At 38.8% G+C, this 23,415-nt stretch overlaps 2 protein-coding genes across 4 annotated transcripts; one reads left to right on the top strand and one right to left on the bottom strand.

Moving 5' to 3' along the window:
* Positions 1-202: 202 nt before the first annotated feature.
* On the top strand, positions 203-15,283 carry LOC139938455 (phosphorylase b kinase gamma catalytic chain, skeletal muscle/heart isoform-like). 3 transcript variants are annotated; one of them, XM_071933995.1, is made up of 11 exons: positions 203-431; positions 3,327-3,770; positions 4,466-4,647; positions 5,648-5,702; positions 6,247-6,312; positions 7,311-7,383; positions 7,840-7,930; positions 8,305-8,428; positions 8,991-9,114; positions 10,220-10,345; positions 11,353-15,283. In XM_071933995.1, the coding sequence occupies exons 2-11, from the start codon at positions 3,670-3,672 to the stop codon at positions 11,650-11,652; spliced, it is 1,242 nt and encodes a 413-aa protein (XP_071790096.1). In that variant the 5' UTR covers positions 203-431; positions 3,327-3,669; the 3' UTR covers positions 11,653-15,283. The 3 variants fall into 3 exon arrangements, with proteins under 3 accessions (XP_071790096.1, XP_071790097.1, XP_071790098.1); XM_071933996.1 differs by lacking the exon at positions 203-431 and adding an exon at positions 488-566; XM_071933997.1 differs by lacking the exon at positions 203-431 and adding an exon at positions 2,608-2,633.
* A 270-nt stretch (positions 15,284-15,553) lies between these two features.
* On the bottom strand, positions 15,554-23,352 carry LOC139938457 (uncharacterized). Its single transcript, XM_071933999.1, has 7 exons — positions 23,165-23,352; positions 22,379-22,419; positions 20,983-21,497; positions 20,550-20,648; positions 19,550-19,701; positions 18,712-18,754; positions 15,554-18,377 (listed from the first exon to the last, which is right to left on the bottom strand). The coding sequence occupies exons 1-7, from the start codon at positions 23,350-23,352 to the stop codon at positions 18,192-18,194; spliced, it is 1,224 nt and encodes a 407-aa protein (XP_071790100.1). The 3' UTR covers positions 15,554-18,191.
* Between the last annotated feature and the right edge of the window lie 63 nt (positions 23,353-23,415).

A 23,415-nucleotide genomic window follows, 5' to 3' on the forward strand; every position in this document is an offset into this window, starting at 1 on the left:
TCAGGCTCCGCCCTCTCGTCTAAAGCCCGTAGTGCGTATACGCACAGCTCGCACATCTGTCAAAACAACCGCGGGCCGAGCTAGCCTGTAGCCGAATCTGAATCCGTAATTTCGAAAAGGGCCAGTATATAATTGAACCCTGATTGAACCGACCGCTAGCGCTCTACTCGACTCACTCTGCTGCTGCCTGATGCAGTGGTGATAGTATAGACAGATGATGACGAATAACCCCAGTCAACTTTGTGTTTACCTCATTAATATTTGCTTACACGGAAATAGAACTGTAGATCATTAATTGATTAACATTTAAGTGACCTTTTTGACTTAGGGATGCAGCACCGAAAAACTCTTTCAGATGACAGAACTAAAAGAATGTTATGAAGAAAGCAGACAGTGAGTGAGGCTGGTGACACCAGCAGTGGTGTAAAAAGGTAACCAAATGATGTTCACTTATTTTAGTTGCGACAACATAACCCTTCTCCTGACGGCGGAGGAGAGGAGGGTTACGTTATCGCAACTACACTTATTTAGATTTATTTAAGCTGGTGTGATGCTAATGTGAAAAGGTAGGCTAAATTATTAATCCAATCCGAGACAGAAATTCTTCACCAGTCCAAAGACCAAAGTTCCATTCTAATTAATTTTTTTGTGTGCATTCGTCTCAACTCAACTCAAGTCAAGTCAAGCTCATCACTCATGATCTGAAATGTATCAAAGAACAAGAAGATGTGAGGGAGTGTGTGTGTGACTCTGTGAGGAGAAAGTCCAAACGTATGGCAATGGCATGGTAATGTTGTTGGCCCCAGCTAGCTGAATGACCTACAATACCCCCAGCCAGTATACAAATATTGGGGATGGACTGCTTTAAAGTGCTATGGTATGGTAGGCCACCATGAATAGGCCTGTATGGTTAAAACTACGACTTCCGAGGTGTTCCCCGCAGCGTTTTTTCCCCCCGAGGAATCACTGAGGGAGTCCGAGTTTTAACCAAGCATGAGTAAAAGCAGTCTATATTTGTTTTATAACACCCCAACAGTAACACTAACAGACTATTTTATCATCCTCGTACACGTAATGTTCGTACGCGCGTTTCAGATACACAGATGCACAACTGATTGGGTTCGATGTTGGAAACAAAAAAGACGTCTGGGTACTGCACGCCATGTGATAATCATAGCACGGCAAACGATGCCTTATCAGGATAATTGTAAGTGGTTTTATAAAATACCATTAAGGACCAGGGGACACTGTACTTTAGCACTAAACTACAGTACAGTGTTAGGCTTCATTCTAATTTTAATTACTCAAAAAATAATTGATGACCATAGTCAATTGATACGCTGGTTGCAAACTGTACGCTTCAAGCTTGCGCGCGCATTGTTCATGACGGGCCGCGCAAACTTCAAGCAATTGCGCCTGTGGATGAAGTTCGCCCAGGTCGCAATAACTGCACGAGAAAATGCATTGCCTTTTACCATAAAGTGTACTTGGGTCTTTCTATAAACAAGGGGTCCAATTGGAAAATAAAAATGTTCAGACTTTCAAGTAGATTTATGTTAAATTGCACAGGCCCATGTTTGATTTTTTTTTTGTATGATTGTTTCCCATGATCAGTTATATGCAAACTTGTGACTTGTTCCAAAGATTTCTTCTGGTGGTTATCTATTTAGGTTAATTATAAGAAGTTAAAACCCTGAAGTTTTTTAAAGAAAAGTGGGACATTTTATGTTAAGTGTATTATCTTTCCTAAAATATTGGAAACAATTGTGAAAATGTACACATTTTCAGGCCTGGAATTTCATTTTTGAGCATGTTGAAAGGACAAGGCCATTGTCATTTTGCAAAGGGCACTTCCATAGGAAAATCTTATTTAATTAAGTCAATGGAAAATTTTTGAAGGGCGCCAAAGCCTAGACCAGGGGCAACAGAAGCCATGTGGCCTGCATGTAATTTTAGACCTGCTTTTTAGAAAGTTTTAAAGTGCATTCAAGAAAGATTTGTGCTGATTTGGTTGACAAACAAACATTGCAACTGGGACCAGTTAAATTCTATCCATACTCCACCACACATTGTGTGTCATCCAGCATGCCTCAAGTCATCTGTGGTTGTTGGGTCGCCAGGGCCAAATTTCAGAAAAATCTGCTCAGCAAATTTCTTGGCTTAGCAAGAAATGAGAGGGGCACAAGTCACAGCATGGTGTTCTGGTTTTGAAACCTAGTTTTAGCAAAAGCTTGTAAGCTGTAGTAAGGTTGTGTGTTTACATGCACAAGGACATAGGTACTGTAACCATCACATGTCAGTACATGTGCAGCTACCTGCTTATTACATACATGTAGTTTGGTTATTTGCATATGGGCACAGGAACCAATGAACTCTTTGAATACCTTGCTGTGGACAGTTGTATGTAAATTAGGGAGCTTCAGCTGAGTGGGTGTGGCAGTAGATTAAATGTTTGTATTGGTCAGTTATATGCTAATGAGCTGGACCTGCAGTAGAGTGTTATTGTTGTTGGCATAATCTTATGTAATAGTTATGGTCTGATTTTCAGCTTGAAAAATTGTGTGTGCACAGCATAGGGTAGATATTACTAGTTTGTCGAGAAAGAAGGTATTTCTTAGCTTCGTTCTGGCAAGGTAACTTCTTGCAGATCTTTGCTCTGATTTCTTTTTTCAGAGTTTCTTTGTGGTTGTGTGCATCATTGTTGTTGTTATTCTTTTCACATCATTCCACTTACTCTTATCAAAGAAAAAGGAAACAGTAAAAAGTTATTGCAGCTGCAATTAATTTTGAGAGAAATGCAGTCTCACTCAGCAAAACTCCACTTAGCAGTTTTCCCACTAAATAGTGTTTTTGTATGACTGACCACCAACATGAGTTGTTAAGCCCGGTTCATACTTCCTGCAACTGCGAATGCAATTCAAATTTTGACGTCTCATCACTGTTTTTGCTGGGAATGTTTGTGTTTCGCAGGATTTGAGCACATTTCAACTGATGTGAATTATTCGTTTGTGGCGTCAATATTTTGTATCACATTTGCAGGAAGTATGAACCGGGCTTTACTGGTTTTAGCGCCATGGTCTTCATATTTTGTTAGGCGCAAAATGCATAGTAACGTGGAGTATGCACGGAAAGAAGCACAGAATTCCCTGCTTCCACAAACGCCAATTCTTTGCTTATGGTAAGCAGAGCCATGAAATTTGGCCATGCATGGTGTCTCCACAAACCTCTCATCATTGTATTTTGTATTCCAACCATGCAAACTTTCTAATCCTACAAATCCGTAGTACACATTTGGCAATGTCCTTAACCTATTACTTTTCTTGCAGATCTGAAGAAGGTATCGAGCGATAATTGTCTGGCGTATCACAGAATGCTGACGTCTTCGAAAGTGGAGCACTCCATGTCCAGCCGAACTATAAAACTGGAAATCATTCTTTGTGGAGTTCCGTCATCGTCCTGTAACCTAGCTGTGGATTGCGAGATCTACACAAGATGAGATTCACTCTTCTTAGGAAATACCAACATGCAATGGAACTTCTATGACAGAAAGTTAGCATGGACCTCTCTATTTAAAAAAAGCTAACAAGACTTGTGTAGTTATGTTTTGTATGATAGAGTGTTGTATATTGAACGATCAGAGACTTTAAAAAGACAGGTGCTGCAGCCAAGATGACGATCGGAACGGATGAGACCGATGCGGATTTGCTGCTGAGCAAGCAGTATGGGGACGTCTTCTCCAGCACTTATGTTACCAAGCAGATGTTGGGCAAGTAAGTAATAACTTTAATCTGAGAAGGTTGGCAACTAGTGAAGCTGGCAACCTAGTGAAACAACAAGCTAACTGGTCCTGCTGGCTAGACACAGACAAGTTAAAGGCAAACTCTGCATCTCTTCCAAAAATTATTGCTATGTTGTGTACTCCTACAAAGAAAAAAACAACAACTTTAAAGCTTAAGTTTACCCGTTACCCCTGATTGTGCTGTTGATAGTATAAAACATTGTGAGAAATGGCTCCCTCTGAAGTAAGATATTTTTTGAGAAAGAGGTAATTTCTTACTCAAATATTTAAAAACTTCTGCCCTGGAGTCTTTTTTAGGCGTCTGAAATCACACAAGTTTGTGCAATAATGGTGTTTTTTCTTTCTTCATTAAATTCTCTTGCAATTTTGATGACCATTTGAGTATTTTTACATACCAAATGTGTCCGGCAGGCGATTTCACGAAATGCCAGGATTAATCCTATATTGAGTTAGGACAAGTAACGAGTTAGGTTGAGTAACTCGTCTTAACTTAGGATGAGTTCAATGCTTTCTAACTGCTATGAATACAGAACTTAACTCGTCCTGAAAAAGTCCTAAGATTAATCCAAAGTTAGAAAGAGTTTGGTGAAATCGACAGCAGTGCCTTAAAGTCTGTTAAAAGAAATGAAAATCTAAAAGTATTTATTCTTTTGATTGTCTTGACAGAGGAGTAAGTAGCACTGTCAGGATGTGTATTCACCGAGAGACATCCAGGAGCTTCGCAGTCAAGATCATCGACATGACGACCCAGAAGCATTCTGACCAGACGACGGCCATCATGAATGAATACAGCAACGAAGTAGCCATCTTGAGTCAGCTGTCAAGACCCAACAAACACCGAAACATCAGTAAGTCCAACTTCTCAATGGGGTGGTTAAAAGCAAAATACAGAATTGGTTTTTGCTAACAAACAAAAAGGCTTGCCGTGTTAACACTTTACGTAATTCACTATATACATAAACTTACAAACCTGTAGAAGTTTGAGATCAACCAGCCATCTGGGTCACAAAAAAATAGTGAAAACTGATCACACATTTTGCATGACATCGATTGATTTTTTTAATAGTAAAATGCTCTTTGTGGGATTAACTCCAATGGGAAAATTAGTTTGATTTCTCATCAAATATGACATTTCAAACAGAAAACTTAGACAAGTTTTTTTTTAAACCAATTCAAGCTATGACTCGGCTTACCCGCAGGGCTTTTTCTTGAAGGTCACAGCAACACATATCCAAATAATAAGTGCTATTATTAGAAATTAGACCGAACATAAATGATTTGGTTTTGTTTTGACTCTGGTGAGGACAGACAGAGGAAGTGTGATGACTTCAGAGATAATACGTTTCTCTCACATGATCGGTTTGACTACAAAAATTCAAAAATCTCTGTGCATTGTCGACAAAGTTTATTAATTGTAGAGATACAAGGCTTTATAGACGTCCTTCAAGTTATCAATCTGGAGAAAGATAGGTAAACATGATGTTGGTTTTCTCCAGTGCGAATAAGTAGTAAAGTTAATAGAGGATGTTAGCGAAGTAGACTGGCTCCTTGTTTGTATCTGTTATATCAGTGTTCATGATCATACGGGGATACTGGGAACTCAACAAAGATAACTTGACGGCTTTGGTTAAATTGCATTTGTTTGGTTTTGAGTTTTACCGCCATAATTTGTCCTTCACCCTGCATTAAAATTCTCTCTAAAATCATGGATTGAGTCATGTGGTGGCCATGCCAAAGCCACGACATTTTGGATGCTACATCAATTTAACTTGTTTGTATTGAAATATTTTTGGGGGATTATTTAAAGACAATTTATATCAAACTGATTCATGTTTCGTTCCCTTGCAGTTGATCTACACGACTTCATGGAGACGCCAACGTATTACTTTCTAGTGTTGGAATTGTGAGTAACCATCTTTTATGATAAGTAGGATTTGAAACTTTGCATAATGGTGGAAAAACTATACAGTAAAGGTTTGCGGTAACACCATGTAATGATAATCTCTACATTTAATAATAATAATAATAGTAGGTATTTGTATTGCGCCAAATCAATCTGAACAGATGAACAAGGCGCAGCAGAGACAATGTAAACACAACAATACATGTACTTATCCAGTGAATGCTAATCAAACAATAATAACACCATTTACAACAACAATGGAAAGAAATCAGAACCGGGAGGGAAACCACGACCAGACCTGCAGCATTTAGTCAAAGAAAGTCCCGTTGAAACCAACAATTCTAGTCAGAACCACCCCCATCCAACTCATTTAGAGATTATCATTACATGGTGTTACCGCGAACCTTAACTATATCTTTTATGATATTGAATCTTATTGTAGAGTCTATATAAAAGATGGATTATCATTTTGTATCAGAATGTTTCATCATGTTATCTTTTTATTGAAATTGTAACACCGTTTCATTAATGATTTTCTTTGTAGATGTCCTGAGGGTGAGCTATTTGACTACCTGACAAAAGTGGTCACACTTTCCGAGAAGAAAACAAGGTAAGATCATCCATTTTGTTTTTTAAAAGAATAGTGACAAAAAACTTGTGGCAGAATAGAGTAGAAGTTAAGAAATTTGTTTTTTAAAGACAGTGGACACTATTGGTAATTGTCAAAAAACAGTCTTCTCACTTGGTGTATCTCAACATATACATAAAATAACAAACCTGTGAAAATTTGAGCTCAATCGGTCGTCGAAATTGCGAGATAATATTGAAAGAAAATATACCCTTGTCACACGAAGTTGTGTGCTTTCAGATGCTTGATTTCGAGACCTCAAATTCTAAATCTGAGGTCTCAAAATCAAATTCGTTGAAAATTACTTCTTTCTCAAAAAACTATGTTACTTCAGAGGGAGCCATTCCTCACAATGTGTTATACTATCAACAGCTCCCCATTACTCGTTACCAAAGAAGGTTTTATGCCACTAATTATTTTGAGTAATTACCAATAGTGTCCACTGCCTTTAAATAAAGAAGATTTCCCTCCTAGTAAGGGAGTGTTCAGGTTAAAAGGTCTATTAAAACCTACACCATGTGAGGGTGTCTACATGTAGGTTAGCCCTTGTGCTCAATAAAAATGTAAAATTCCAAAGGACCAAATAATTATAATAGTAATAATGATAACAATTACCAGTTTTTATATAGCACTTTTCACACCCGAAGGGCGTCTCAAAGCGCCTCACATTATTACCCGTGGTCTCTGGGCCTTAAATCATTCCTCAGCTCCCTGTGGACAGCCTGTGCAACATTAGTATGCGCTACTCGGCTAAATCAATCACAAGAACCATTTACCCCTGTGTGATGAGAAGCAATTATTTAGTTAAGTGTCTTGCTCAGGGACACAAGTGTCACGACCGGGATTCGAACCCACACTCTGCTGAACAGAGAGCTTGATTTCAGTGCTCTTATCCGCTTGACCACGACACCCCATGCCTCAGTGAAGAGTCCTTTGTTTAGGTGACTCTTAACTTTCCATTTTTATTTGTTCTTACTAAGGTATATAATGAGACAGATTCTTGATGCTGTGCAGTACATCCACAACCATGGTATTGTCCATAGAGATATGAAGGTAGGGTGAATAACTTCATTATTTTTAATCACCCCTTGCCCAATGTGCAGCACCCTTACACGCACCTGTCCTGCTAGCCACTTTAGGGGTTAATATTTTTTACACAAAGGATTGGACTACCAATGGTGGAAACGGTGGAAGTGTATTTTGCGGAGGTGCATTCCTGCGTCTGCGATGGGGTCATTACCTCACAGGGTTTGAAATTAGCGGTCGCCTTGTATAAAACAGCGGCGAGTGAAAACAGCGGCAAGTGAGTTAAACTTTTGTTCATTGTCACAAAATATGAGGAGTACGGTGGTAAAATCCCAAAGAGAGATTATTTTTAGGTCCAGCCAGCGAGTGAGACAAAAGTTAAAGGAAACCGCTGCAAACAGTCCTTTTTGTATAAACCTATTTAATGTTTCTATATGAATCATTGTGAATCAGAAAATATTTTTTTGAATTTTTTTTATACAGCCAGAAAATATATTACTGAAAGACAACCTGACCGTGAAGATTTCTGACTTTGGTATGGCTGCTGATATCAAAGAAGGGCAACTGCTTACAGGTAAGGGAAGGGTACCCGACTAAACGCCAGTGGTGTGGATTTGTGGGCTGTGTCTGATTAAGCAGCTGTGACTATGGGTATGGCTGTTGCATGGGCATCCTTTATATGAAATGATGACGCATCTCAGATTTTTCATTTTTCAGGTTTTTTTTCTGACTTTCCAAAACCCTTGGTAGAGGGAGCTATCTCCACACAAACAGCGCTCATCCTAGACCTTTTTCGCAAATACCCATTACGCAAGTGCTAACTGTTGAATGAGCTGCATGGTCTAGGTCTAGCTATGGATCAAATTTGATCCCTCGCTGGACCAGAATGCACCTAATTCCAAAACTAACGCATGCTGTAATTTTTTCTTTCTTTTATTCCTACCGCAGAGTTATGTGGGACGCCTGGTTACATGTCTCCAGAAATGCTGAAGTGCAGTATGAGTTTAGATGGTGTCAAAGGTTACGGCAAGGAGATTGACCTCTGGGCGTGCGGGGTCATCATGTTCACACTGTAAGTTCTTAATACACAAAAATGTAGTGCGAACCAAATTCTTTTTCAAATAATAGACCACATGGAACAGCGACTGGTTAAATTTTTAAATGATTTGTTGGTGAACAAAAGACAAATCTACTAGAGTGTGATTTGAACCCGTCTGACTGCCCCCCCCCCCCCCCCCTTGAACAAAGATTAAAATCCTGCTCTAGTCAATTTGTTTTTGTTCAACCCCAAGTCAAATTATTTTTCAACGGGAACACCCAAACTGTTATACACTGCCTTGAATTGTCCCTGTGCATGACAGTGTTTCCACTGACCATTCATTTTTTTAAAAGACCATCTCATTCATTATTTTAGCCAATAAACTTATCCTTGTTAAAATCTGTATTGTAACTCAGCCAGCTACACTAAAGATCTGTTTAATAAACCAGAAGTGAATAATAATAAGAACAAATATTGAATCAAGAAAATTATTTCTTTTATTGTTTGTTAAAAATGTGTACCTCAGCCTGTTAATCACAGATTTCGTTTGAGAAACCATAAATATATTCTTCCAACAATAATTGCTACCCACCAGGCTCGTTGGTTGTCCTCCATTCTGGCATCGGAGGCAGGTCATCATGTTACGCACCATCATGGAGGGCAGGTTCTCCTTCGGCAGCCCCGAATGGGACGACAACACAGAAACTGCTAAAGATACGGTAAGATTACGATTTTGATGATAGCGCTCTGTTAATTTAAATAATATAATAATAACCAGTTTTATATAGTGCTTTTCACACTCGAAGGGCTTCTGAAAGGGCTTCCAACATTATTACCCCTGGTCACCGGGCCTTAGTTCATTCCTAAAACCATCTCAGCTCCCTGGGGAGTATGCCTGTGCGACATTAATATGTGCTGCTTGGCTACACCAATCACAAGAACCATCTCTGCCCTCACAGGTACCCATTTACCCCTGGGTGGAGAGAAGCAATTATAGTAAAGTGTCTTGCTCAGGGACACAAGTGTCACGACCGGGATTCAAACCCACACTTTGCTGAACAGAAGCACCAGAGCTTGAGTTCGGTATTTGACCTACTCGTAGACATTTTTGCCAGGCTATATAATTATAGTGACACAAAATCTGTTTTCCTGGAAGCATAGAGGAAGTGACCTGATACTTTGAATGTTAACACTTTGAAGCCCAGCTAGGGCCTATTATCATAGTGCTGCTAAAGTAGAGTCAAGCACCCTGGCACCCTGTGAATCGTCAATCACATGATCCTGAAGGCTGAAAGTGCAGAATTTTTTAGTAAGCAGAGCCAAATAACTTCTGAAGCAAAAATATTGCTGAACAATTTTTCTGCAAAATTTTATTTGTGGCATGGCTGGTGACCTTATTCTAGTGTAATATGTTAAGCTGCTGTTTGTGTTTAAGCAGCTCTGTGTAATTAAGCCCAGGGGCCAATTTCATAGAGCTGCTTAAGCAAAACATATGGTTGAGCACAAAAATAGGTCGCTTATTTTACACATGTTACAGGCCAAACTTTCGTGCCATATACATTGCTAGTGACTGGTATAGCTCTTGTTTACTGAGCATTTACAATTGAATTGAATCTTGGCCAGTAATATGATTTTACAAAGCACAGATTGTTTTGCTTAAGCAGAATTTTGTGCTTAAGCAGCTCTATGAAATTGGGCCCAGGTCTCAGTGCACCAAGTCAAGATAATCATTCGTAAAACCAGCTTTCTTATACCCATAATGCGAGTCACCCTAAAATCACCGCTACTTGGTGTTACAACTCTTCCTCTCTTTGTTGATCTCAGATCAGAAAGCTGTTAGTGGTTGAACCATCCCTGAGGTTGACGCCTGCTGAGGCGCTTCAGAGCCCTTTCTTCCAGACGTCGGACTCCCCTGCCAAAGCTGCTTTCTCCCCCCGGAAGAGGTTCAGGGTAGGTTTTTTTGTATTTTGTTATGCAAACTTTTTTGTCTTTTGTTTGTTCTCTCTTTCCTTTACATGGATTTCCAAATGCAATTTGCATTCCCTGTGGCCAACATTATAATTATTACGATTATTATTAAGAGTTAAAATTGCGTTTAAAATTGTGGGACAAACTGTGTTGTCATGTGCATCTCAAAACTGGTTCCGGGGTGAATTTCACAAAGAGTTAGGACTAGTGTTATCTCGAGTTAGGACCAGCACTGGTTAGGACGAGTTACTCGTCCTAACTTAGGACTAGCCTTTAGTTTTTAATATCTCTTAGGACTAGTCCTAACTCTATGTGAAATCGACCCCAGCTTTCATTTTGATGACGATTCTTGCTTTTATGTGATAATTATGATGCAAATCTTTAACTTGTTGTGTCTTGCCTGCTACAAAATGCACTGAAATGTTCAGGGTCCCTTTTTTTGTTTTTATTATCAAGATGTATCTTGCCTGCCAGGAAATGCCCTGGAATGTACAAGGCCAGGCTTCGAGTTGATGATACCCAAGCCTACATTTGTATGGACTGTGAAAGGGGTAACCCTGTTTCAGCCCTAAGAGTAGGTGGCAACAGCCTCTGGTAACAATAGTTAGCCCACACCTTGAAGTGGCCTTCAGGCCTTGTGTGTCAGGCGACGAGCATAAAAAATAAAGAAGAAAAAAAAATTACTATTAAGGACTATACAAAGGTCAGCCCTTAATTGTGCTCAATAAGATTTTCCTACATTTCCCCAAGGACCAAACATCATGCCTGGTTTAGCCAACTTAAACAATATGATGAACCTTATCTCTTATAATTGCTTTATGCCCATCCTTCTCTGAGATTTCTTCTTAGCTTAGGCTTACGTTTCAATTTTGGTTATTGTACATGTATATGTTATTGTTTGTATTTAGCGCCATGCACTTTGATAAATTTGTGCGATTTATAATGTTTCATTATTATTTGTTATTATTACTAATTTATTTTGTTGACAGTCTGCCGCCATAGCGATAATTGCAATCTGCGCCTTGAGGCGTTACACCAGCCAGAGCTCTGTACCCCTCATCCGTATCAAGCAGAACCCGTACAGCGTCCGAACCATCCGCAAAACCATCGACGGATGCGCATTCGGGATCTACGGCCACTGGGTCAAGAAAGGCGAGGGTCAGAACCGGGCAGCGCTGTTTGAGAACGTACCTAAGACGGACGCATTGAACGCAGCGTCGAGTAAGTCGCCACACGGCAGTATGCTGTCACTGCTGGGCAACAGAGTGATGTTCGAGGTTCCTAGTTGATAAAAGCCAACAGTTATAGCTTCAAAAAGACTCTTGACATGAAACTCTAGATCTGGCCGTTTTATTGTTTTATGAGCAATTCTGTATTGGATACAACCGCGTTAATTATTCTCCCAGTATGTAAAAGCGTCACCTACATCATATGCAGGATGAATGGAATTTGACTTTTAAGTGTGTAGTACAACGACGCCTCCTGAAAGTTGTGTAGCGCATGATTGAAAATTGCTGCCCCATGTTTGAGATCTGGACCCTATTTCATGGCTTTGGTGACCGTGAAATTCTGCGCTTACTGCCCGATGAATCAAATGCTGTATGGTGGCCGTAAGAGGATAATTTAGTGGTAACTAGCGATTTAGCCCGGCAGTGCCCAATTTCAAAGCGCTGATCATTATAGGGTTTATTGGTTTATATTAAACCCACCATGCAACCTACTTGTAAAAGTTTCATAAAGTCAGTGGTTTTATGTTTCTTTTGTGAAACTAGTGAGACAAGAAATCATGTTTTTGAACATGAACATATACAAGCTTATTTAGGTTGCAATCAAAACAAGTAACAGTGATGATTTTGAGGATCTTTCATGTACAAAAGCAATGGGGGTCGTCGCTAAAAAAAAGCGAAGTCCAAACAGTGCGAGAACAAAAGAGAAGTCCTAAATATACCCGATTCACAAACGTGTGTGTGTGTGTATCTTGCTGTGGTATGCATTTTATGATCCTGCTTAAAAATATTTCAAGTGGTCATCTGGTCGACAACATAGAGCACAGAAGAAACGCAATAAAATTTGTACTTTTTATGGAGTCTTGTTGTAAACGAAACCTTTTAACAATGAACAGTAAATTTTCTTTAGTGTAAGGTATAACTGATAAGACTGTTTTTATTATTGTTTGCCAAAAAGATAATTACTGCATGAGTACAAGGTACAAAGCAGCTGAATTGATACAATATTTAAAGGCAGTGGACACTATTGGTAATTACTCAAAATAACTATTAGCATAAAACCTCACTCGATCATGAGTAATGGGGAGAGGTTGATAGTATAAAACATTGTGAGCGAAACAGCTCCCTCTGAAGTGACGTAGTTTTCGAGAAAGAAGTAATTTTCCAGGAATTTGATTTAGAGACCTCAGGTTTAGAATTTGAGGTCTCGAAATCAAGCATCTGAAAGCCCACAACTTCGTGTGACCATGGTGCGATAAGGGTGTTTTTTTTCAGGTTTGTTATTTTATGCATATGTTGAGATACACCAACTGTGAAGACTAGTCTTTGACAATTACCAATAGTGTACAGTGTCTTTAATGTAAGCAACTGGGATTAGTATCACATTTCTGCTTACCATTAACGAAAATCTGTGCTTACGATAGCAGAACAAAATGTGTAACTCACAGGTTGGCTAGAAATGTTTTATCTTGTGCATGGACCCTTACTTTTACTAAAGCATTCTTGGCTTACAAAGCTACATGTAGCATGTAAATTTAGTACAAACCATGGGCTCAATTTCATATAGCTGCTTAAGCAAATATTATCGCTTAATCATTTGGTGCTAAGTGAAAATGAACAGGATACCAGCCACTAATTGCACATGAGAAATGGTATTTTGGCTGGTATGTTGTTGTGCTTCACTCTTTTTGTGCTTAAGCAGCTCCATGGAATTGGGCACATGGTAAGCAGAGATATGGTGATCAAAACACATACCTTGAGGGCCCAATTTATAAAATATGTAAGCTCAAAAACTTGTTGAGCACATACAAATCATGCTAAGCAGAAACTGAGGACCAGCCACACTTCTACAGAGTTTACACTGTTGTGTTGGTTTCCAAAAAACAAATTGCTTAGCAGCATTTTATGATTATGTGTATGAGCTTGAAGATATGCAGAGCCATGATGTTAGGCCCTAAATGTTGGTAAGCTGACAAGCAAGCAAACTTGCTTTGCAAATGTATGTGCTTACCAGAAACGCAGAAGGTAACCAAGTGCAATAATGTGAATTAAATGGCATTTAGGCTCTGCTTAGGCAGTCATTTCTGTGGTAAGCAAGAGTTTGTGTTTTGTGCTTACAAGCTTTAGGGAGTGAGAGCCTGTTTTTTGATTAGCAACTGTTGGTAAACTGTGGGTATTTATTGTGTGTATTCAAAAATATTTATGAAAAGTTCTAGCTAAAAGAAATTTCCTGCCACAATGGATGGAAAGCTATTGAAATTGACCTCCTATTTTTTTTTCTTCTTCTAAATCACACTGATTTTTGCAATCAGGATGTTAACAATTTTGATTTTGAGGGTTAATATGGTCAGTCTGCCGGCCATAGATTGTTAATTTGCTGTTGAAAGCACCAAGCTCTCTGTCTTAAAATAACAGGTAGAGTCATAAGCTTAGGCATAAAGTGCACAAATAACAATTTGTTTTCAGTTATCTTTATAGAAAGTTCCAACTTAAGTCGACCATCTTTATGGGCATCGATAGGACATTTTTAATGCACAACTATGCGTTATACATAAATACTGCATGCGGCTTGGGGGAGTTCTATCAAAATTCCTTGCATGATTGGTCGGTGAACACAAGGCTATGTAGAAATTAGAAAGATCGACGCAACCCAAAGACGAAACCCAAGTTGCCTGTTAAGATGGCGTGTAGTGTCAGGAGCTATAACTGAAACCCCTCTGCTGCACAATGCCCAAGAAAGATGCTGTATTTGAATTTGCATGAACTGCACTTAACGAGTGTTGCCCTTCCATGGTGTGCTTTATTTCAGCTTTTGCTTTATATGTTTGAGGTTTCGATTGAAAAACAAAATCCAACCCTGTTTAGTGCTAGCATGCAAATTTAACCTCATTGAAATGACAGGTTTTTGAGACGCAATATCGGAGGAATGTTTTGTTAAAAACCATTTTGAATGATTGTTCCCAAAATGTAAACTGGACATGTGGGAAAGGGCATTATATATGAAGTCGTTGTACATAAATGTATGATACATACATATTAAATAAAAACATTTAATCAGCAAGTCAAACTTGTATGTAACCAGGGCCCAACTTCTTAAAGCTGCTTAAATACAAGCACCTCAAAATTCTGCTTACCAGAATACGGTTACCAGCCAATGTTACAATGTAACATAAACCATTTCTTACTGGTATCCTACAAACTTTTGCTGAGCACAAAAAGTATAAGCAAAATTGATTTTTTAAAGGAACATTACAGAAATGGTTTTTGCTAACAAAACAGTTGCTGGCAGTGTAAGCACTTTATTTAATCTACCCTACACATAAACTGACAAACCTGTTGAAGTTTGAGATCGATTGGCAATCTGGGTCACGAGAGAATAGTGAAAACTGATCACAAATTTTGCATTGCATCGATGCCAAAACAAAAATGACTAAAACGCTCACTGAGCGATAAACTCCAAACGCGAAATAAGATAATTTATTTCTCATCAAATACGACATTTCAGACAGAAATATTTCAAGGGGTGTTTTCAACTATCATCATCATTAGACCGTTTAAGTTTTATGTAAATCTGTGATCATCACGATTTTTGTTTCTTACCAATTCTGTAACCTTCCTTTAAAGGAACACGTTGCCTTGGATCGGTCGAGTTGGTCTTTGAAAAGCGTTTGTAACCGTTTTTTATAAAATGCATATGGGTAGAAAGATGTTGTAAAAGTAGAATACAATGATCCACACAAACATGCCTCGAAATTGCGTGGTTTTCCTTTAACCTTGTCGACTAACACGTCGGCCATTTATGGGGGTCAAAATTTTGACCCCCATAAATGGCCGACCATGTTAGTTCGCACAGTAGAAGGAAAACCACGCAATTTCGAGGCAAACTTGTATGGATCATTGTATTCTACTTTTAAAACATCTTTCCAACCATATGCATTTTATAAAAAACGGTTACAAACGCTTTTGTTTTGACCAACTCGTCCGATCCAAGGCAACGTGTTCCTTTAAGCTCTATGAACTTGGGCCCAGGCTCGTACTTTTTAGTTTTTAGTTTTAGAGAGGGAAAAGACATTTTGCCACATTGTTACCAAAGAAACTCTACTGTTAGCATAATTTACATACATCTCAAGTTGTTAACGCCATATTCTTTTATAGTAGTACTAAGAGAGAACTGTAAATTTAAGCCCTACAAATATCCGAAAAAAGTGTGTGAAATAATTTATTAATTTGTACGGGTTAAAGTTATGTTGCTCTTCCGTTTCTCTTTTTTATTAAAGATTACCTTCGTTGAAGTGAACCAAAAAGTTCAAAGTTAATTGGGCTCCATTTTCATAGAGATGCTTTAAGCAAAAAATATTTGCTCAAGAATGTTGTCACTGTTGCAAAAAATCAATCAGACAGCCAGTCAAAGATGGTACAGTTGTTTTTGTTTTATTATAAGTATATCTACGATATTACATTTCGCCCAATGTCTCAAGGATATTAAGCACAAGAGTTTACGCATCTTACCTAAGATAAATTATGTTAAGGAGAAATTGGTTACCAGTCAATAACACTGTATACTGTATACTATCTCAGCTGGTTCTCTGCAAAATATTGCTTAGAAAATAAATTTCTTGAGCAATATTTTCTGCTGAAAAGGTTTTATGAAATTGGGCCTAGGGTCTCAACCAACTTTATTTGTAGTGTTTTTTTTTCAAATAAGGAATCTGAATTTATTGTAAGTAAATTGTAAAACAGAGTCAAAATTGCTTGCATTAAACTTGTATTTACATGTGAAGGAATGGTTTTTGAACTCTGAATAGAGTGTTGAGCAAATGTCGGTCAGACGCCCAACTGCCTCACACTTACTACAGGGCCAAATTTCATGGCTCTGCTTACTGCCGAATTCTGGCTTACGATCACCATTCTCCGCTTACATGCAAGCAGCAAATTTCTGCATGACATATATGCTTGCTGCAAGCGCAGAAGTCACTGCTTCCGCACGCGTCGATTCTTTGCTTACGGTAAGCCGAGCTATGAAATTGGGCGAGCACTGATCATCTTACAACATCGCTGAGGTCAACCAATGGAAACATGCATGTGTGTGCGTATGCTCCACGTAACAACTCTCAACCAATGATAGGTCTTCCTTGGACCTTAGTGAGGGCGCTATTTTGGAGCTTGTAATATGCAATGGGTCAATATTCGTTTATATTTATTACGGTACTACCACAAAAGTCTGGTTCCCTATTGCCCTTGACCTGATTGCTTGCTGCAACAGTCCAGGGCACCACGGCTTAAAGGCATACTTTTGGTAATTGTCCAGAAGACTAGTATCTTCACTTTTATTTTCATTAACTTGTAGAGTAATTACCAAAAAGTACACCCTGCTAAAGGAAGGTTAACCCTTTGGTTTGTTGCCCCTAGATATAGAACATAAACCTTTTCGCAAATACCCATTGCGCAAGCACTAACTGTTGAATGAGGTGCATGCTGGTCCAGCTAGCGATCAAACTTGTTAGACCAGCATCATTCCATGCCTAACGCGCACGTACCAAGTATTTGCGATAAGGTCGAAGAGGTCTACGAAGATCAGTGTGTTCGCTTTGCACGCCCTCTTTGTTGGCTTTGGTCATAGAACAGGCTGACATTGGCAAAATTAACCAAATGAATCAATGGGAAAGTTGAAGTTTGCATATACAGCTAAAACGACAGCATGATGCACAAAGTGACACACTCATGGGCGCCATTTCAGCAAGCAAATATTTTGTGATTCAAATAAAGGTCATTGTCTACAATGATCAATTGTTGCATCAAAAGAGTTGCTTACTGAAATTGCGTGCAGTGAATATTTCAGCTAGAGTTCCCCATCTTGCACATTTGGTGCTTTTTAAAATTTTACTAAAAACTTACAAGAAAACAGAATTAAAGGGAAGTGAAACTTTCACATTTCTAACAAAGACTGTTATTATGCATCAAACATTTGAGCATCAAACATTTGATCATCACTCGGACATCTTCACAGCGCACAATAAATAGTAAGGGTTTATGTAATTTTGTTTTGCAATTATTTTACCTTTATCCTTTTAATAAAATGAGAACAAAATTTAAATTAGAGCAATGTTGCGTGTGTGATTTTTTTGGGGGAGCATTTTGTTTTACAAACCAAATAACATGTATATAATTTCTTTTTACCCTTACACCGTTATGTATTTGGCACTGTATACTCCGTACTTTCCAGAGTTCTGTGAAAGAATTCCGCAGGCGAATCACTCTGGTGGGGTTCCAACCCCTGACCCTTGCATTGCTATGATCAGAGTCTTACCACTAGACCACCCAAGCTAGCCCAGTGGTTACAGTCAGTTTGAATCCTATGTTTACGCAAAATACACTGTACATACAGGTTGGCAGGTTCTGCTGTTGGTTAGTGTCTTAAAGGCTAGTCACACTGCAGCAATAACAAAAACAATAGTGATCACGACGCAAAGAGAACGCATTCTATTGGCTGAATTGCTCCGCACAGAAAATGCGCACGCTTACTCAACCAATCTAGGGTGTGCCTTGTTAATGTGATCGTTATTGTTTTTGGTTATCGCTGCAGTGTGATTGGCCCTTAACTCTTAATCATGAAGAATAATTTCCGGTTGTAAATCTGGATCATATTGTGGCTCTTTACAATTCTCCCACAATGGGCTGGGAATCTCTAGCAGTCTTTCCAAAGGAAATAGATGTATTGACGTGTCGTTAAAAATGTCATCAAACTGGAACTTATTCTTGACGGGGAATTCTCTGGTGAAAGGAGTAATCTGAAAAAAAGGTTTGAAATTTAAGGAAAAAAACAAACAAAAACGAATACTTGAATGAGTGTTAATTTTTTGTCTTTAAAAGTTATGAATTAAGATCCAATATATTGGTGTTTTAAAAGGTTGGCCAAAACATACAATTTTTTTGTAAATTTGAAAATAAACAAATTAAGCCCACTCATGAGAGTGTAATAGAGCTTAGATTCTGTGGTAAAAAAAAAGGATATTTGTTTTTGAACACATTTGGAATGCAATCTTTGCAAATACAAATCATGTCTAGTAATTGAAATTGTACAAAGAATTCAAAATATGACCGTAGGCAATTTTGAAAGGATACATTATTCAAGAAGTAGAAATCCTTCAGGAGTCGACTGGGTATTCTAAAATCAGACAAAAATAAACAAACAAGTGTATCAAAATTTTGAGGCAAATGGGGGTTTGGGGCCGTAGTGCAGGGGCTTTGAAAGGTTAAGAAAGTGGGTAATTTTTAAGTAATAACTGTTCCTGATGGAAATGTACTTCTAAATCAAAAAGCTTGTCTATGAAAGTTGACAGACAATAATCAAGCAAAAATGAAAATATTCTTAGTTTTAAGAGCATTTTTAAGGTCAGGAGTTTCGAGAGTCACCTAATTGCATCAGAGCTGCTTGAAGCACAACAGGTAGCTAAGCACAAAACCATTAAAGGAACACGTTGCCTTGGATCGGTCGAGTTGGTCTTTGAAAAGCGTTTGTAACCGTTTGTTATAAAATGCATATGATTAGAAAGATATTTCAAAAGACGAATATAATGATCCACACAAGTATCACTCGAAATTGCATGGTTTTCCTCTTACCTCGTCAACAAACAAGGCCACCAAATTATGGGAGTCAAATTTTTGACTCCCATAAATGGCCGACCGTGTTAGTTCGCAAAGTTAAAGGAAAACCACGCAATTTCGAGGCAAACGTGTGTGGATCATTGTATTCTACTTTTAAAACATCTTTCCAACCATATGCATTTTATAACAAATGGTTACAGAACACTTGTTATAGACCAACTCGTCCGATCCAAAGCAACGTGTTCCTTTAAACAATTATTGTGTGTTTTTTTTTTAATGAAAAAGATGGTGAGGGTCTCAGCAACAGGTATTTTTGTCCCAATTTTTTCAAAAGTTGATTTGTAAATAATTTCACCTTTCTTGAATGTTCTGAAAGCTATTTCCGATGACGACAATACTCGACAATCTTTGCATACTCCAGTTGGCCCACAGTAAGTTGTTATACAGAGGTTTCCCGCAGTGAGGCATGTAGAATAATGTGGTCCCAGACGCTGCTCTTTTGCACTCCTGAAAAGAAAACAAAAATTACTCATTTTGGTTTAACAGATACACACCGATGTGGGTTAGCATTGATACTCAGTACTTTCCCGAGTTCTGTGGAAAAATATCACAGGCATAACACTCCGGTGGGATTCGAACACATAACCTTTGCAATTCTAGAGCAGTGCGCACCAACTAGACCACCGAGATGCCCGGTAGCTAGAGGTAACATCTATTAAATTAAATAATTATAAAAAACCATTAACCCTGGGAATGAGTTCCTGGTATTTTCCAACTTTTTTTAGGAGCAAGCCAGCAGGACCGATAAAACTGTTTTTTTACCATAAGCCTTTTGAGATATGGCAGACACAATGCTACAACACTATTAGGTTTGGGTAAATTGGTGTGTAAATACCCAAACTAAGCAGTGCACTCCTATTGCGTCCGCCATACCTCAAAAAGGCTTACATCCATTTAAAACGTTACTATTTTGTGAGTAATCGCTCAACATCACAAGGCCTTAAATGATTTGGGCTGTCGACACAAATCAACTGTCACCAGGGGCACATTGACACTTACTCCTGGAGCTGAAACAGGGCTTACCCCCTTCACAGTCCATAAGAATGTAGGCTTGGGTATCATACAATAGGAGCCTCTGGTAAAGCCGATGCACTAACTTTTAACTTTTTACAAAGCAATTATGGTTAAGTGCCTTGCTCAAGTGCACAAGTGTCAAGACTGGGATTTGAACCCACACTCTGCTGCCGACAACACCAGAGCTTGGGTCCGGCGAACTAAAATCACAAAGTGTTTCTGCCTGACAGAAAGCCATTTGAATGTGCAAGGTCAAAGGTTACAATGGTCTATACTCTCACCTCATTCTGTTGGATAACGTTGAAACCTAGATTCAACAGGATTTGTTTCTCTTCTTCTGTAAACCTTGGGTCGTACACATGACAGCAGCCAGTTGTAATCTGTTGGCATTCACACAAAAAAGAGCTTTTTGTTGTTGAAAAAAGAGCATTTTGTGTAGGAAACACAGACACTCACTCAAAAAACTTGAGGGGCGGGAGCGAATATTAGTCCTGTCTATTATCAAAATACTTTTGGCTTTATATTTTTGTTCAATTTTTCTTAAAGGGAAGGTACACGTTTGGTAGTTACTAAAAAAAATATTAACTTAAAAACTGACTTGGTAACGAGCATTGGAGAACTGTTGATAGTATAAAACATTGTGGGAAACAACTCTCTCTGAAGCAACATAGTTTTTTTTTGGGGGGGGGGGAAATATATTTTATCCCAACAAACCTTCAAAAATCCACAAATGAGAATCAAAAGAGCCAGCTGGTATCTTGCGATGATACAGTCCGAGAAATTACCCAGACCATAGCACACAACTGTTTCCACTAGCTGGTGGTCGACCTCAATACTAAATTGACCCTCGACCTTTGTCCCATTAATGACCTCAAAATTGACCTCTTCAGACTTGTTCAATCCAAGGTCATCGCGATGCTGAGAGGTACCTGTACACTCCTCCTTGATGTTTTCACTTTTGGAGGAGTCTTTTAAGATTCCAAACCTCTCACCGTGAAGACTCAAATTACAAGTCTTTGAAGCCAAGTCTTCAAGATGAAAGTCTTGGGATTTACTTTTGTGTGAACTCTGCGTTGGATGTTTAGAATCATCATCATGACCGTCACTAAGTTTTGAAACCACAGTGTTCCGACTTTCAGTTGCTTGTATGTCATAGCAATCCTGATCAGAGCTACAGTTTGTTGTGTCAACATCGCGTCTCAAATTGCTAAGAACCTTTGACAGCAGATCTGAAGAAAAAAAATAAGATGAAATTAAAACAAAAAACCATGGCTTGAAGTATCCTTTGGCCAATAGCTAGTAAGTATAGCACCTAGCCAGTGACACCACACAGCTGAACGAGTAAAAGTGTTTTTCAACTACACATAGCCCCCAACCTTTAGATGCCTTCAGGGGAGGAGTTGCATCAAGCCTAAAAGCCACAGCCCAGTTTAACTTGCACTGTCTAGTCTTGTCTTCAGCACTTTCAATTCAATTTCAGTTCTCCAAGTTTTGTTTATAATAATAATTTGGGGGGGCTAATCGTCCTTACTCGCAGCTAGAGCTGAATTGCGAAGGCCGCGGCTCCAACGTGTTCGAGAAGCAGGCATGCAAGGGCGCATTCAGCTGCCAGCCACATCAACCCATTATGACATGTATGACCACGGAGCACAGCCAAGATCGAAAGTGTTTGATTTTTTCCTGAGGGAGGAAAACCGGATAGTCTGGACTCCCTCGTGAGTCGTGGCACAGCAGAGAACCAACGTACAACTCAACTCACATATGGCCCCGACCGGGAATCGAACCGGGGTCACCTTGGTGAGAGGCGAGCGCTTTACGCACAAGCCTACCATGCCACCCATAGTGATAGCACTTTTGTGTCTGATATGCACTCTGGCACCAACAATCGAGCACCCTCAGCTTGACGTCATCATTTAAGGATCCTATGGAGTAACCATCATAATGTAAATGGAAACGAAGAGGTATTGTAAAAACCTATCCCCGGTTCAAAGACATTTCGTAGCTACAAACAAACCTGTGTTCTTGTTCCTAAAATCAAGCCATGTGTTTATAAATAAATAACGGTGACACACACAAAGAAAGTTGTTTTTCAAGCTGTGCCTGTTCTTACCTTTAAAGTCTTCATAAAAACTGCTGATTGCCAAATCATCTCTGTAAAACAAAATGTGAGGCAACATTAACATTCACAACTTAAGCAAATAATAAAATAATATATAATTAGTATTGGTGTCTTAACTTTACCCGAATCTACTTGGAACAATGTTACTCTATAATCTAATAAAATTATAAATGAGTAGTCGCGATAACGTAACCCTCCTCCCCCGATGGCAAAGCCGTCAGGAGGAGGGTTACATTATCAAATAATTAAGAAGCTTGAATAAATTGACACACTTCAGATAGGTTTTTGAGATGTTTTATTTATGACAGCCAGTAAGTAGGGTAGTTGCGATAATGTATTAACCCTCCTTCCTACGGTGGGAGGAGGTTTCGGGAGGAGGGTGTTGTTATCGCAACTATAAGTGGGACTCTGTACTAATTTTGTTAAATGTTGAAATTTTCACAATGCTTGTATTTTGTACAATTTGTTTAAAATGAGTACCAGGTACAGAGCCCAAGTTACATGATGAAACCAATGCGACTTATTAGTTTTTTTTTAAAGGTTAATTATTAATATAAGTATAGCATAGCACAAGACAATATCTACACTTCTAAATTGTTAGTATTCTACATGTAAATTGACACGAGTAAACTGACTACTGTTTCACTAAGTAGTACTAGTGGTTAGTGCGTAGACTACACCAGTTTACTGATACACGGCACATTATTTATGACATTCAATTCATTCAAAAAATCAAAAGAGACATAACACAGACAGACGAGCCTTCTTGCTTCTTACTTTATGTGTAATATTTTCTTCCGGAGGGCCGCAATGTCTACACCATTTGTTTCCTTTGATGAATCAGGACCACTTTCAGCCCGTGTCCGTCTTTCCTCTCTCACATTTCTGCCATTACTTGAGAAAGTTTGCCCTTTACTTCTCTTTTTTCTCTGCACAAGAGTAAAGTCGTCTGCTCTCGCGGCCATTATTTACTTTTTTGCCCTGTGTGACCTACGACCTGGACTCGTCTAAAAAGACACAGAGGGAAA

Source organism: Asterias amurensis, chromosome 6, assembly GCF_032118995.1.
Source record: "Asterias amurensis chromosome 6, ASM3211899v1".
Taxonomy (NCBI): domain Eukaryota; kingdom Metazoa; phylum Echinodermata; class Asteroidea; order Forcipulatida; family Asteriidae; genus Asterias; species Asterias amurensis.

What these genes read in the sequence shown, in the direction of transcription:
- LOC139938455 (XM_071933995.1), top strand. Translation starts at nt 3,670, where the DNA reads ATGACGATCGGAACGGATGAGACCGATGCGGATTTGCTGCTGAGCAAG. An exon ending in CTTTCCGAGAAGAAAACAAG is followed by an intron (nt 6,313 to 7,310) that starts GTAAGATCATCC and finishes GTTCTTACTAAG; the next exon opens with GTATATAATGAGACAGATTC. An exon ending in CAGAAACTGCTAAAGATACG is followed by an intron (nt 9,115 to 10,219) that starts GTAAGATTACGA and finishes TGTTGATCTCAG; the next exon opens with ATCAGAAAGCTGTTAGTGGT.
- LOC139938457 (XM_071933999.1), bottom strand. Translation starts at nt 23,352, where the DNA reads ATGGCCGCGAGAGCAGACGACTTTACTCTTGTGCAGAGAAAAAAGAGA. An exon ending in AAGAAAATATTACACATAAA is followed by an intron (nt 22,420 to 23,164) that starts GTAAGAAGCAAG and finishes TTTGTTTTACAG; the next exon opens with AGATGATTTGGCAATCAGCA. An exon ending in TCATTTGTGGATTTTTGAAG is followed by an intron (nt 20,649 to 20,982) that starts GTTTGTTGGGAT and finishes GAATGCCAACAG; the next exon opens with ATTACAACTGGCTGCTGTCA.